The following is a 16,279-nucleotide window of genomic DNA, read 5'->3' as shown; positions in this document are numbered from 1 at the left end:
CTACTGAGTCACAACCTTAGTCTTTATTATTTTTTTTTTTTTTTTGAGACAAGGTTTCACTAAATTGTCCAGGCTAGCCTCAAACTGGCAATCCTCCTATTTTAGCCTCTGGAATTGCTGGTGTTACAGGCATGCCTGGTAACTTATCCTGGTAGATTCTTTTTTCTTTGTTTCACAAGAGAAAATGAGGATCACAAATATTAAGTGAGTTGTCTGTGGCTGTCTCACACACAGGTACCAGAGCGGGGATTCAAACCCCGTCCAACTGGCCCCAGAATGGGAGCTTCTCACTACCCTGCACTGCCCCCTACAGTTTCCATCCTCTGGGCATCTCCATATGAAAGCTGACTCAAGAAGGCTGGGTGTTGTCTTGTTTGACTTTAGCTGGGAACTGTGTGCACTGGGCAACTCAAATTTTTCATGCTCTGTGCATGTCTGCAAAGGACAAGGAAGGTGCTGTGATTATTGATTTTGCAGGTTACATATAAATTTTAGCAAGTAGGCAAATTTGCAAACACAGAATCTGTTGATAATGATGATCAAATGAAGGTGGTGAGTGACACCCCCAGTCCTTTTTCAAAAAATTTTTCTTTGAGATAGGTTATCACTAAGTCGTCCAGGCTGGCCTCAATCTTGTAATCCTCCTGCCCCAACCTCCTGAGTTAATGGGATTATGAGTGTGTGCCACCATAATCCAGCTCAGGTTGTTAAAGGTTTGACTATCACCTGTATGTGTATGCATGCGTGTGTGTGTGTGTGTGTGTGTGTGTGTGTTTGATCACTTCTATACTCCCGGGCTAAGCATAAGGCTAAGAAATAGAATGAAAACTTTGATAGGGCAGCAACCATCTCTGCCCCAAGTACTGCTACATTCCCAGCCTATAAGATTGCCCAGAACAGAGGTTGAGGCAGGAGGATCACAAGTTCAAAGCCAGCCTCAGCAACTAAGGTGAAGCCCTAAGCAACTTAGTGAGACTCTGTCTCAAAACAAAAAGTGGTGGGAGTTTAGCACCCTTGGTGTCAGTCTCTGGTGCCCCCCCACCCCGAAAAGAAATAAAAGACTATCCAGAATAGCAGGTATTCAACAATTTCATGATGAATGAATGAATGAATGAATGAATGAGAAACTCTCATTGGTGTTAGTCAGGTAAAGCCATTTGGAAAACTTGAGTATCCAGCCAGATTTTAAAGGAAACAGATGTTATTAGAAGAAATGTGGAAGAGTGCAAGGACAAAACTCTGCAGGGCAGAAGACCTAAAAAGTGTACAAGGAAGAGAAGAAAAGTAGTCTGGTCATGGCAAAGGGGCCATGAGATGGGACAAGTGGAAGTATTAGAACTAGGTGCAAGGGAGTGTTGGAGGCACTGGGATAGGAAAGTTGGATGGAAATGGGGGGTGTTAGGTTCTTTATTCTGTACCTAAGTTTGGGCATTTGGGTTTATGTTGCTTTTTTTAGGAAGCTGGTTTTCCTTCATTCCTTCAACTTATATTTATTAGTGCTACTCTGTTCCAGGTGCTGTTTCAGGTGCTAGGAGATACAGCAATAATAATTAAAAAAAAAATTCCCTGTCCTTTGTGGAGCTCACATTCTAATGACGGATATAGATAATACACATATAAATATAACATTTCATGGGAATGTAAATTAGTCTTAAAGTTCCTTGATAGACTAAACATACACTTACTATATGAACCAGAAATTGTGCTCTTGAGAAAAGAAAAATTATGCTCACAAAAATCCCATACACAGGGCTGGGCGTGGTGGTGCACACCTGTAATCCCAGCGGCTCAGGAGGTAAGGCAGGAGGATCTCAAGTTCAGAGCCAGCCTCAGCAAGACCCTGTCTCTAATAAAAATACAAAATAGGGCTAGGTGTGCAGCCCAGTGGTTGAGTGCCCCTGAGTTCAATCCCTAGTACACCACTCCCCCCAAAACATCCCCCACACAAATGTTTCTAGAAGCTTCATTCATAATAGGAGAGAGAGAGAGAGAGAGAGAGAGAGAGAGAGAGAGAGAGAGAGAGAGAAATAGTCTAGATGCCCTTCAAAGGGTGGATGATAAGCAAACTGTGGTACAGTCACACCATGGAATACTACACTGCAATAAAAGGAACAAAATATTGACAAGTTGGATGACTCTTAAGGGCATTATGCTGAGTGAAAAAAGCCAATCCCCAAACATCAACAGGATATTATACTACATTATTCCATTTGTGCAATAGTCTTGAAATGATAACATTGCAGAAGTGGTTGACAAGGATTTCCAGAGGGAGTAGGGGAAATGGATATTGCAGTAAAAGAATGACATAAGGGACCTTTTTGGTGACAAACTTTTTCAGTATCATTTTTTTTTTGGTATTGGAGATTGAATACAGGGGTGCTCTACCACTGGGCTATACCCCCAGCTTTTTTATCTTTTTGATTTTTTAGACAGGGTCTTACTAAATGGCTGAGGCTGGCCTCAAACTTGCAATCCTCCTGCCTCAGCTTCCCCAGTTGCTAGGATTACAGGTGTACACCACAATGCCCAGTACCACATTTTCTTTATTCATTCATCCGTTGATGGACATCTAGGCTGGTTCCATAATTTGGCTGTGAACTGTGCTGCTATAAACATGGGTATGCATGTATCGTTATAGTATGCTGACTTTAATTCTTTAGGATGAATTCCAAGGAGTGGTATAGCTGGGTCATATGGTGCTTTCATGCCTAGTCTTTAGAGGAACCACCATAGTTATTTCCATAGTGTTTGTACTAATTTCAGTTCTGCCAACAGTGTAAAATCGTTCCTTTTCCTCTAACACTTAGTATTTCTTGTATTCTTGATGACTGCCATTCTGGCTGGTGTGAGATGAAATTCCAGTGTAGTTTTGATTTGCATTTCCCTAATTCCTAATGATGAGTATTTTTTCATGTATTTGTTGCTGGCCCAATATCTTGATTGTGTTGGTGGATTCATAAACCTACACATCTGAAACACATTGTGTATGCATGTGTATAATTCACATTGAACTATATATGCACATTGAAAAAAATGTCATTTTCCTGATGTTGATATTGCACTATAGTTATAGAAGATGTAACCACTGGGAGCAACAGGCTAAAGGATACATTGTATGTCTGTACTAGATTTGCAACTTTCTATGAATCTACAATTATTTCAAATAAAAAATTAAAACTATAATATTTTACCAATGATTAAAAGTTAAGCAGTATCAGGAGATAATGATGGTAGATACTCTCTTAGAGAAAGAGTAGTCAAATCTGGGCACTGTGGCAAATTGCCCAGTAGCTTGGGAGGCTGAGGCAGGAGGATCACAAGCTCAAAGTAAGTCTCAGCAACTTAGAGAAGCTCTAAGCAGTTCAGCAAGACCCTGTCTCTAAATACAATACAAAAAGGGCTGGGGACATTGCTCAATGGTTAAATGCCTCTGGGTTCAATCCCTGATACCAAAGAAAAAAGGTAGTCAAAGAAGGCTTCTGCAAAGAGGTGACATTTGAGAAAACCTGACTAACCTACAGAGTACCCTATAATGTGTCTCTGATCAGTCTAATATATTCTAACCATACAAAAAGCATGTTTTGGGGGACCATTGATGGGTATTTTCTGTTTCTTTAGGGGGGTGTACCAGAGATTGAACCCAGGGGCACTTGGCACTGAGAGCCACAGCCCTAGCCCTTTTTAATATTTTATTTAGAGACAGGGTCTCACTGAGTTGTTTAGGGCCTTGCTCAGTGCTGAGCCTGGCTTTGAACTTGAGATACTCTTGCTTCAGCCTCCCAAGCCACTAGGATTACAGGTGTGCGCCACTGCTCCCAGCTCTTGGTGGCCATTTTCAAGACAGGAGGTTGTGGGGAGTGGGAACTGATTCCCTATTGACCATTTGGCAACTGCACATATGCAATGGAGTGAGAAGGGAACTATTCATAACACCCAGGAAGGGTGGGGTCTTCTGGTCAGAGTCAGAGAATGTAATTGAGTGAGGCCTGCCTGCCTGGGAGCATTGTATGTGTGGGTGTATATATGTGAGGGGCATGTGTCCAACAATGTGAATGTATAAGTGTGTAAGTGAAAGTATATGTAAGCACGTGTGTGTATGTGAGTCTATTGCATGTATATAAGAGTATATGTAAGCATATATATGTATATATGATCACATACATGAGTGTATATGTGTGTGTGTGTGTGTGTGTGTGTGTGTGTGAAGTTCACACAGACTCAGAAGAGGGCTGGGAGCCTCAGGGTGAGTCATTTACTTTTGGGCTTGATTTGAGCCTTGACTCCCTGACTCTTAAGCTCAGGCCTCACACCTGTGCTACATGGCTGGCTTTGCACAGATATATTGTCTCTCTGAAAAACTGTCCCCTCACTCCATGTCAGGGAATTCCTTTCCCTCCCTCAAGGTCCACTTCAGGTGTAGCCTCCTCCAGGGGTTGGGCTATTAGTGCTGGGGAAAGATGGGCTGGAAGTGGAATAAAGGCTATGTGTTTTGCTTGTAGAAGTTTTACATCTACTTGATTTGTGCATTCAAGTGTGATTGCAATAAGGACGGATCCTAGTAATGGACACTGGGGTTTCTGAATTCAACTTGAGGAGAGAGACCTGAAATAAAAATATATTTACTTTTAATATTTAATGTAATTAATTATTATTTTTTTTTGGTGGTGATGGGGATTGAAACCAGGGCCTCACACATATTACACAAGTGTCCTCAGCTCTGTCTTCATTTCTTTTTTTTTTTTTTAATTTTTGAGATGGAGTCTCACCATGCTGCCCAGGTTGCCCTTGAATTCCTGGGCTCAAGAAATCCTCCTGTTTCAGCTTCCCAAGTAGCTGGGACTGCAGACACATACCACTGTGCCCTGCTCAAAAGATTTTTACTTTTATTGGGGTACCAGGGATTGAATCCAGGGGCACTTGACATCTCTAGTCCCCCTATTTTATATTTTATTTAGAGACAGGGTCTCACTGAGTTGCTTAGCACCTTGCAGTTGCTGAGTCTGGCTCTGAACTTGCGAGCCTCCTGTCTCAAGCCTCCCAAGGTGCTGGGATTACAGAAGTGCACCACTGTACCTGGTGATTTTTACTTTTAATAAGTATTCTTATTAAAAATACTGTTCTATGAACTTCTTAATTTATAGATGAAAAAATGGGTTTAGAAAAGGGAACTGACCCACCCAAGCTCACACAGCCAGTTAGTGACTGTCCCAGGACAAAGATGAACCTCTTTGTCTAACTGTACCTCTCAGGATTTTATATGAAACTCCTTACATATGGTGCTGTATCTTAGATGTCATAGGTTGCTTAGTAAATACTCATATGCATGAATAAGACTACCACCCACCATCTGCCAGGACTTTATGAGAGTTGGACACTGGATAGATACATTTGTATGATACACAGCAAAAAAGAAGTAGAAGTAGATTTGGAATGGAGGAAGTAGGCAGTTTAAATGGGTAAAGCAGGGGCAAGGGAGAGAACACAGTCCTGTACAGCCCTTTAAAATCTTTAGCCTTCAATATTAGAGTAGACATGATCTCTATAAAATATTCTTTAAATTTACTCTACATCCTTGCCTCCTAGGACCATCCTTGTTGGTCTTAATCTCTGATCCCCCCTCTTCCCATGCAGTTGCTTTCTAATATGGGGTCATCTCTTGTCAGTCAGGAAGAAGGACAGATGGCAAAGAGGCTCACTCACCTGATGAGTGTGCAGAACTGTAAGAACGATGAATTCCTTAGCGCTCCTACAGAGAAAAGAGGGAACAGGAGAACAGTGTATCATGCACTAGGTATTCATCTAGTACAGAAAGCAACACCAGAATTTTCCCCTGGGTTGCATTCAAGGATATGGATTAGGACAGGGGGTAATCTGAGCGTCTGCATGGATGCCTTGCCTCTCATCATTTGTGAAGGCTTACACAAACCATCCACATTGGTTCATGCAGGCCTCTGATGATGGTATTACCATTACCTCTGGGCTTGACATTTTTCAGGTCTTCTTTTTATATTTCTTCTCACATTCTCTCTGTAGAAATCCCCAAACTTTAGGAGCAATTTTATCTTAGAGTAGAATATTCACAAGGAAAACTAAAGGCCTGAATTATGGAATGCACAGGGCATCCAGCCACTGGGTCCTGGGAACCATGTACAATGATTATTGGCAATTTGGTATTTAAGCAGGAGGAGAAACTCAAAGGAAAAACCCAAAGGAGGTCATTTGGTCATCATGACTCATATTCAGCAGATTTGTTTTAATTGAGGGAGCAAAAAAATGAGAGCCAGGGAGCAACAGATGGAAGCCAAGACTCTCTCCAGATAGCAAATATTCAAAGGATGAAAAATTTGAAACTCCTCCGACAAGAATTATACCAGCGATCAAAGAGCCTGTGAGGTATGAAAATTCTCTCCCAGAAATCCATAATCCTGTAAAAGAACTAAAAGAAATGGAAATAGTTTGCCTGAAGGAGCTTCTCCTTTCCTCCTTTCCTTGTTGGCTTTGTTCAAATGTTTGTGGGAATAAAGGCATTCAAGAAGTAGAGTTAAGACAGCCTTGATGCTGGGTATTTGAGAAATGCCTATGCCCCTTGCCTAAGGACTCTGAACAGTTCTCATATTCCATCATGCAAAGTCCAGGCATGAATCAGCCTCAAGGTCTTGAAGTTTCCAGGAAGAGTTGTGTTACAAGGAAAAAACCAAGGAAAATCCTCTATCTTGAATAGGGAAGGGGCATAACGCAAGTTGTGTTTCCCATTCATTTACAATGGCTTATAAGACTTTCTATAATCTGGACTTATCTTCCACAACTCTTCCCCTTTCTTAGCTGATGCCAGTCACATTGGCCTCTCTCCTCTTCCTCAATCACATTCCTGCCTTATTTTTTTCTACTGGCTCTTTGCTTTCTCCAACACCTTCACCTCCTTCAAGTCTTTCTTCAAATGACACCTTGTCAATGAAGCCCAAACTGGCCATGCTGCTTAAAGTTCCAATCTGTAAATTTGTGTCCAGCACTCTCAACCCTCTTTAGCCCAATCTACTTTCTATTCTTCAATAACATTTATTGAATTCTAATACAGTATACAATTATTTATCAGGTTCACTGTTAACTGTGTGTCTCCACCAGAATATAAATTCCAATGAGCCAGGGATTTTTGTCTCTTACTTGCTGCTATTTCTTTAGTGCCTAGACTGGTGCCTTGCACATAAAAGATGCTCAAGAATAATTATTCATGGAATGAATGAATGATCCACCAGTCCCTGAAGTTATCAAAAGAGTAAGTTCTGTTTTGATCCTGAAAGAGCCCTGGAATCCCTCAAAAAAATTAGGCTACTTTGTTCTAGGTACAGAGATGTCTACTTCCAGGAGATCAGGCTTAAAGAATTCCAGTATATCCTGAAGGGGTGAAAAGAATTCACCCCATTTCAATGTGGTGGTGGAGGGTGGAGGGTGAAGAGTGGGAGAATGCATGGACAACTGAACTTGGAGAAGAAGCAAACTGAAGGTCATCAGGGCCCAGACACATGTTGAACTGGAGGGAGAATGCTGAGGAAGACCTGTTCTGAACTTCAGGATGGATCATTCCAAACCCCTTTAGAGCTGAGAAGAGGGTGCTATACCACATGCAGAATGCTAAGTCTGCTTTTGAAAGCTAGGGAGGGGCTCTGGGACCAAGTGGGCTTTGGAAATTCTCAGAAAAATGAGTAGAATGAAAATAGTCTGAATTAACAGGGATGGAGGATTGAGGGAGATGGAGGCAGGGCTGGAGCCAGACTATACAAGTTGGGGAGGGGGAAAAATACATTGAGGACATGGTTCCATTTGAGGATAGCCAGCATCCCCAAAGCCAAGGTTAACACATGGACTTTAGAGTCTTCATCTCTATCCTCCCATTCCTTATCAACAAACTATGGAAGTGTATGAACATGTGGTGTGAGTGAGGGGAAGGGGATTTTGCACAGTATGTGGGTGGAATGTGTATAGTGGTGAGGGACAGGCAAAGACAATGTTATTACTCTCCATTTACAGATGGTGGAGGTCCCCTGAATGTTCCCGTCCTCTCTTACCTGCTCCTATCTGGGGAGGATGGACATTAAGGTGTTACAAACAATGAATGCAGAATCTACAAGAGTAGATTCCATTTCTCAATCCATTGGGAAGGGGTCTGATTTTCTCTCTCTCTCTCTCTCTCTCTGTGTGTGTGTGTGTGTGTGTGTGTGTGTGTGTGTGTGATTGTGGGATGGGTGAGGAGGTGGGAATAATGTCTTTAATGACTTGCTTACTCTCAACACTCACTTTGTCTGTCCCACTGCACAGTAACCCCAGCATAAAGGGGCTCAGGTGAGGAGATTAGTTGGGGAGGGTAGAGGTGAGGCTGTAGCAGGAGATTCTTCTTTGTGCCTATTCATATCATCACAGCAAGTTTAAGCCAGAGTGTGTGAGGCTTATGGTAACCCTGACTGGCTGTGCCCTGAAGTTCTAGGTAGACAGGAGCCCTGGCTTGGGGCTGCTCTGCCTGGAAACTCTCGTCTTTCAGGGCCAGGGAGGATAGTGGTAGACCTAGGCCTCTGGTGGGGCAGGGGTGGGGAATATTACTCAGCTCCTGCCAAGGCCCCAGAGGCCCCTGTTACCTGATGAGTTCTATGAACCTCTCCCTGGGGGCTTCACTCACGTCCTCCTCATTAATAGCCACAATCTGGTCACCAGCCAGGAGCTTGTCCTCAGAGGGGCCTCCTGCAGAGGAGAGGAGAGAGGCGTGAGAGCTTCGAGCTACTGCTGGGAAAGCACAAGTCTGGGCAAGAGCCACAGTGCCTGAGGGATACTTGCAAGGCCTGCAGGAAATGATGCTCTTGGCAGCTGCATATGGAAAATGAGGGGACAGAGTAAAAATGAAAGAGAATCCAGTGGGCTTCCTTTGATTGGGCATGGTGTGGTAGCAAAAGGTCCCAAGCCCAGACCTCATACTCAGACAAGGTTAGTGTTTTACTGGCTTGGTTCTAAAGAGGAACACAGACTTTCAGACTGCTGGCAATGTTACAGGTGACAGGAGGAGGGGGAAGAAACTTCTTCTTTGAATCTTTTTAAAAATTATTTTTTAGTTGTAGATGAACACAATACCTTTATTTTATTTCTTTTATTTTTATATGGTGCCAGTGCCTCACACATGCTAGGCAAATGCTCTACCACTGAGCCACAACCCCAGCCCGTGAATATTATTCATACTTTCTGGTTTGGAATGGTTTAGGTATTCACTTGCTTGGAGACAGGGGTTGACTGAAAGACTTAAAAGGCTTAATCTTTTCTAACATTGAAAGATGCTACTGTTCAATAAATGAGTCTGATGCACAGACTCTTGGACAGCTGAAACTTTATTTGGTTTCTCCCTTTCCCATCTCTACTGCTGAGCTTAAGAAAGTAGATCTAGCTGAGAGCTATACTTTTTGTATGGTACTGGGGATTTAACCCAGGCATGCTTTACCAGCGAGCTGCAGTCCCATCCCTTTTTTATTTTTGAGATAGGGTCTTGTTAATTTGCTAAGACTAGCCTCAAACTTGTCATCCTCCTACCTCAGCCTCCCAAGTCACTGGGATTGCAGGCATGTGTCACTGCACCCAACAGATATACTTCTTGGTTAGGGGAAAGGGTAGGGATAGAGGGGTGCTATGAGGCTGTGCTGCTTCTGCTGTTCAGCAAAGACCTTTTTGGACAAAAGCTTTTCAGCCTCAGAGAATGAGAGGTCAGATCTTCCCTGACTCAAACCAGAAAGAAATGTTTAATGTTTAAACCAGCTTCAACTCTTATTTGTGTCTACTTTAAAACACCAGATCCTAACTTCCCTATTTCTCTACAAAAAAGGGTGCTGCCCAAATTCTGAAAACATGAACATACACAGCAAATATGTCACTTGAGGACAGCTCAATGGTTCTGGAGCCTGGGCCTTATGTGGTGAGGAAGGCTGAGCCATCATGGCCAGCAGGAGTCACAACTCTGACAGCAATTGCCCTGAACTTTCTAGGCCAATACAGTCTCCTGCCAGAACAGGAGTGGAGAGCATGGTGGTGAAGAGCAAATTCTTTGCTGCCAGACAGACCTGGCCTCGAATCCTGAACCTGCAATTAATTCACCAGTTATATGACCTTGGGTGAGACAGTGAATGTCTCTGAGTTTCTCTTATCTTCTCTGCTAAATGGAAAAATAACAGTACCTACACATCATAGGCATGTTGGGAGGATAAATGAGATGATGAATGTATAGTCCTTCAAACAGTTAATTGATGTTGGTTAGAATTTGATGAATGGCAGTTATCATATCCTTTCAAGGGACAATTTCTTCAACTCATTTCATTCTTTTTATCTATTTCTGTCAAAAATTTGAGGCTTTTAGGTGAAGGCCACTCTACTTATTGCATTCCTTCCTTCCCTCCCTCCTTCCTCCCCTCCCTCCTTCCTCCATCTCTCCATCACTCCCTTACTACAGAAGAGGTCCTCATGGAATTTTTCCTCCTCTGCAGGCCTGGGCCCGTGATGGCACTGGTAACATTCAATCTACTATCCTTTCATGAATGGTTTGTTGGATTATTCAATTGCAATTGCTCCTGTGTAGAATCCTTCTTTGTCTTTTCTTATGTCCTCAAACACTGAACCACTTGGCAGCTGCCTGAGCAGATGCTGCAACATGGTTCAGCCTGAATCTCTAATAGGGCTGTGCCATTTACTGCACGGCTTTTTGTGGCTCTCTCCTGGGGTCTTCTCTTCACCCCTCCAACTCCTCCTTCATCTTTTTTTGGGGATTGGGGGGTTTACCAGGGATTGAACTCAGGGGCACTCGACCACTGAGCCACATCCCCAGCCCTCTTTTGTATTTTATTTAGAGACAGAGTCTCACTGAGTTGCTTAGTGCCTCACTGTTGCTGAGGCTGGCTTGGAACTCACAATTCTCTTGCCTCAGCCTCCCAAGCTGCTGGAATTACAGGTGTGTGTCATCATGCCTGGCTTCTCTTGCGTCTTTATCTTATACCTTTTGCAGTTAACCCTCTCTAGGCCTAGGAGCTTTCTTTGGCCCTACAAATTATGATTCTGTGTCCTTTGAAGCTAAAGCAGGGGTGCCTGGTGGTCCATTACCAAGTTTTACCTGGTCCTTCTTTCTGAGGACAAATTTGATTTCTGATCAGATTCAAAACTCTCCTGTCAAACAGCAGGACTGACTTGGGAGCCTTAGGTCAGCCCCAAGCTCCTGAATTGATTTTTTTTTCTCTGTGGCATCTAGTTGAAGAGGGTTTACACAATCTTTTTCTTTTCCTTTGAGGATTGCAAAATTCATCAAATTTCTGCAAGACCAGTTTGTACTCTGGCTGCTTCTCTTGACTGAGTGAGAAACTGTTGTAAACATCTAAAGCCTCAGGCCCAGCAAGTCAGGAATAAAGCTCCTTTCTGTCTATCTTCTGTCAATGATAGCAGATTTGGAACAAAACAGTAACAAAACAGTACTTCAGCCTTTTCCTGTATCATTCACAGTTTAGGGGAGCTTTTGCGTGTTCCTTTCCACATGGTCCCTATCAATTCCCTGTATCCCCCTCATGGTATCACACAGACCCTGGAGCAAACACTGGCTCTGCTGGTTCCTAGCTCAGTGGCCCTGGACACATCATTCCTCCTCCTTTGTGCCTCAGTTTCCTCATTTGTACAATGGGAAACGTATCACTTATCTTGTAGGCTTGGCTGTGAGGAATAAACAAGATGATGTAAAGTGCATAGTAGCGGATGCTTAATCAATGGTAGCTATTGTTATTGCTACTGTGGCATTCAGAGATTTCATTCTCCTCCCTCCTCCTATCCCATCTGTGGTCTCTATCCTAATTCCAGTCTTTAGTGGCTGACGTATTTTTCTTTTTTCCTTTGTGATAGTGGATATTGAAGCCAGGGGTGCTTTACCACCAAGATAATTTCCCAGCCCTTTTTATTTTCTGTTTTGAGACAGGGTCTCACTAAGTTGCTAATGTCGGCCTCAAACTTGCAATCCTCCTGCCTCAGCCTCCACAGTCACTGGGATTACAGATGTGTACCATCGTGCCTAGCTTATTTCATGAGTTTTTACCAGTCTCCACAGCCTGATGATTAGATTCTTGTGGACAGGAACTGTGTCTTGTACTTCCTTACCACATTTCTGGGCTTAGAGTAGGTGATCTATAAATACTTGTTGAATTGAATAAATGGCACTTTGTCATCCAAGGCATTGTGGCTCTTCTTTGAATGTACTATGCAAAGGGAAGCTTTATTAAGACCCATGTCCTATGAAACAATCAACTACAGCCTCTAAGGCTCCAAGCTACCTCAATGGTTTGGGCTAATCAGTCTTAAACACTGTTATTGGTAGGCAAGTCTTTACCTACTCTTCATGAATTCTTTAGGAACACAGTGTACTTGGGCACTGTGCTCTCTGGGCAGACAGTTAGGTGTGGGGGGATAGGAGCTAGGGCTAGAGGGACACTACGAGGGACACCTACCTGGCCTCACAGATCGAACCACCACAGGCCTCTCACTGCCGGCCACGAAGCCAAAGCCATATATAGGGTCTCGGTGAATGGTCACTTGTCGCAGCGTCCCTGCTGGCAGTTGCTCACATTCCATATCATTTGCGCTCTCTTCCTGCATCACATGACTGGGGGAAGGGGAAGATGGGAGCAAAAGAAGATGCAAAGGGAACTAAACCTCAGAACCAGCTGGGTGAGACACTGGTTAGGGTTCTGGCCATGGCACCTGGGAGGTCACAGCTTAATTTCCTACATCCTCTGGAATCAACAGAAGTGATGACAGCCTCATATTTCAGATTGGAGAAAGAGGAAGCTAGGAAGGAGAAGTCACTTGTCTTCAGGCCTGGAGCCAGTAGAAGAAACTGGTGCCATGAAGTCTGAGATTAAACTTCAAGGCATTGGGATGCCAGAAGAACCCTAAGTGCAAATGGGTCATTCTGAAGTCCACTGGCATCACCCATTTTAATTGGCTATTAATTCCCTAAGGGAAATCAAAACTTTGAGGGAATGGGTAATGAAAACAGACAGATAAGTGGGAAAAGAATGTGAAGTCATTCCAGAATGTGAAGCATCTTCATGAAGTCCTTGTGTCATTTGAAACTTTAATATCTCTTAGGTGGTATCTAAAAAGGAACTATCGGGGTGGCATATATAAACATGTATGCTCATGTTTAGGACCACTACTTTACGTAATGGTACCTTATGCCAACTTACTTCACCTAATGGGACAGCTGGAAAATGGCTCCTGTGGGCTATATGGGGAGCTGTATTCTGGGGCTGCTCACAGACCTGAAACCCAGAGAAACTGGCAGAAGAGAAAGTGCTCCCCTAACACCTGGGAGAGATTACAGATTGTTCTCCAGATGCCCACAACTTAAAAGTTACTGAAGCTTAGGAATTACACAAGAACTTTATAAAGCTTCTACATCAAGGGCCAGGGTGAGATAGGCCTGAATGTCGTGTTCATATGGAAAGCCCTGAGGGTGAGGGCACTGGGGCACTGTGAGAGCATGGGGCGCCAGGGGCAAGGAGGGACTGTAAAAGGGGAATGATGGCCCAGGAAAAGAGTAGGGCAGGTGGAGGTGGAATAGAGGGGTCCAGAGCCAAGTGACCCAGAGCCTTGGCTCCCCAACTTGGCACCACTTCACCCCTAGACTTTTAGGCCTACCAAATGGGCTTAGGTTCCCCTGCATGAGTATGTATATTCTCTGAATTTAAGATCTCAGGCAGGGCCCTTCAGAATAAGATACAGAGGGCCAGAAGTTAATTAATCAAACTAATACAAGGTTTGTAAAAGAAGTAGGAGGTTTTGACATTATGAGAGTGAGGTAACTGTTGACTAGCTAAAAATACTAAATTCATCAGTGGCAAACAGTTTCAAGCAGTTAGGTTGTTTATCAGGACACAAATTAAATAATTATAGTGGAGCATTAGGTTTACTTGTGGGGGAAGTGTACAAGACTTAGAGTAACTGTATGAAAGAGAAATTCATAGGCCAGCAAAGAAGCCTGGAGTTGTTGCCATCATACCAGAACTTGGGAAGGAAAACAGACCGTGTCTGACTTGCATCAGGCCACATCCACTCAGGCTGTACCCAAGCTGGCTTGGAGACTGTCTCTCACCCCATAGAGGAGAACAGTGGGGGATGCTAGGATGAGGTCAAGCCTCCAGAAAGTGAATTCAGAAGCTGGCTCTCTCTGTCCCACCCTGATGAGATAAATTATCACTTTATAACTGAAAACACTCAGAAGTTGGAATGTGGCTGGCCAGTGTCCTTGATAGGCACCCTCCTGGGACAGGGACTTTGCAAAGGTGGCTTCAGACTGGCACCTCTCTCATTTTTGCTGCTGGTGGCAGTCAGGAGCTCAGTTTTGAAGGGAGCCAAAGAACATCTTCCAGCAGCTGCCATCTTGCCTCATCCTGGGGACTGCTTCTCAAATGAGACTTTTGACTCCTGCCAGCCAACCTCATCAGTGCTAAAGGGCCTCTTCCTGAGATGACACTAGCTCATTTCTCATGTGGGCACCAGGTGGGGCAGGTTGGTGGACAAGTGCCTGTGAGGCTGCAGAGCCCCTGGTGTAGAAGCAGAACACTGGCAAGGGAGATGCCCACATGCTGTGGAAGCACTGGGTACATTGTCCTATACTCAGTACCCCCACTCACTGGCCACTAAAGCCTCAGCTTTGCCCCTTTTTCTGAAGTTGGGAACACTTCAGTCTCTAGTGGGCCTTGAGGTAGCACCAGCACTAATAAAAATGGGCCTTCCTAAAGCCAGAGCAACTGATGAGCCTTTTGTGACATGAATATTTTGCATTAGTTTTCAACTCATGTTAGTCAATCAGCAAGTATTTATTCAGTGCCTACTCAGTCCTGAGGTCTGTGGGATACAAGAGAAGTCACAGATCCCTATCTACAAAGAGCTTCTAGGCAAGGCGCAGTGGTGCACACCTGTAATCCTACCAGCTCAGGAGGCTGAGGCAGCAGGATCACGAGTTCAGAGCCAGCCTCAGCAACAAAACAGCAAGGTGCTTAACAAGTCAGTGAGACCCTGTCTCTAAATGAAATACAAACTAGGGCTGGGGATGTGGTTCAGTGGTTGAGTTCCCCTGGGTTCATCCATAACTGCATCCTCCCTCAATTCTGAAAGCAGCCCCTTCCTCACACTGTCTGGGCCTTCTTGGGCATCTAGGGTGGGTAGACGGGTGGGGGAATGCCTCCATTCACAGACCAGAAGGCCATTTTACAATTCAGATGGAGGCTGTTCCTTCCCTCCTGGGGTTTGCATCTTTCAGTGTCTGTGGCTCAGTCCCTCTGAAATTTGCTAAATGCCTAGAGACTTGGGAGACACTGAAGGCAAGCAGTGATGGATGACAGGAGCTCAGCTGTCCATGAGTCACATGACTTCCCTCCTGGGGGAAACAGGCAATTTGACTTTGCAAGATGTTTAGCTTCTAGTCCCCTCAAACAGGGCGACCCTGGACAAAATTGGGAAGCAGCCAAACTTGTGCTCCCTGCTCCTGCTTTATTTCTAGGACCTGCTATTTTCTTCTCTTCTTTTGCACCAAAGCGTGCAATGCTTTAATTCTGTCTCCTTCCTACTTGAGATTCCCTAAAGGTCTCCCATCACCCTGTGCCAGGCTCGTCCTTTTCATTCAGTGACCCAGGTAAGGGTCTAGCCTTTCTCTTCTGCCTAATGATAACAACACTTTAGATCCATGTGGTCCTTTGCATTTCTACACCCATTACCTCATTTGAGAAAAGGTACTTTCACATCCATTATCCCCTCTCACTGTCCTGCCAAATAGACTAGGTGACTCCTCCTCCTCCACCCCAGGCTCCAAGGTAGATGAAGAAGGAAAGGCTGAGCACATTAGCAGTCTAGCTGGAACCAAATCTCTTGGACACAGCTCAAAAGCCCAGTACCCCCACCTGCATCTTCTTACGGTCCTAGACCCTCTCAGTATCTAGAGTCTCCACTGCAGGGCTGCTTTGATCCTATGGCCAGCAGCACTCTATGTTCTGGCCCGGCTTGGATGCTCAGCCTACATCATAATTAACCTGTCTCTGATCCCATTCACTCTGTGTTGTTGGGAAAATGAAATGAGATCATGGCTACAGAAGCACTTAGGGAGGTTAAACATATCACACAAATGTAGAGGTGTCAATATTACTGGTAGCATTATTCAGGGTGGTCAGAGGAGCAGAGAAAGGGAGCCGAAGATAAACCTTACCAGTCTCATACAGTCCTGGCC

The 16,279-nt window shown here is 44.1% G+C and overlaps 1 protein-coding gene across 1 annotated transcript in view; it reads right to left on the bottom strand.

The window, feature by feature from the left end:
* The window catches only part of Frmpd3 (FERM and PDZ domain containing 3), a 70,223-nt gene extending 57,575 nt beyond the window's left edge, over positions 1-12,648 (bottom strand). Inside the window, exons 1-3 of the mRNA XM_046420837.2 lie at positions 12,501-12,648; positions 8,628-8,730; positions 5,701-5,746 (exon numbers count right to left, since the gene is read on the bottom strand). Of these exons, the coding sequence (XP_046276793.2) occupies positions 5,701-5,746; positions 8,628-8,730; positions 12,501-12,648 (297 nt within the window). The remainder of the gene's footprint in view (positions 1-5,700; positions 5,747-8,627; positions 8,731-12,500) is intronic.
* Positions 12,649-16,279: the final 3,631 nt, after the last annotated feature.

This window comes from Marmota monax, unplaced genomic scaffold (genome assembly GCF_021218885.2).
Source record: "Marmota monax isolate L192 unplaced genomic scaffold, Marmota_monax_Labrador192_F-V1.1 WCK01_AAM20220418_F8-fsc00050, whole genome shotgun sequence".
Classification (NCBI taxonomy): Eukaryota; Metazoa; Chordata; class Mammalia; order Rodentia; family Sciuridae; genus Marmota; species Marmota monax.
Note: the sequence above shows the minus strand (reverse complement) of the source record. Positions and strands in the feature narration are given on the sequence as shown.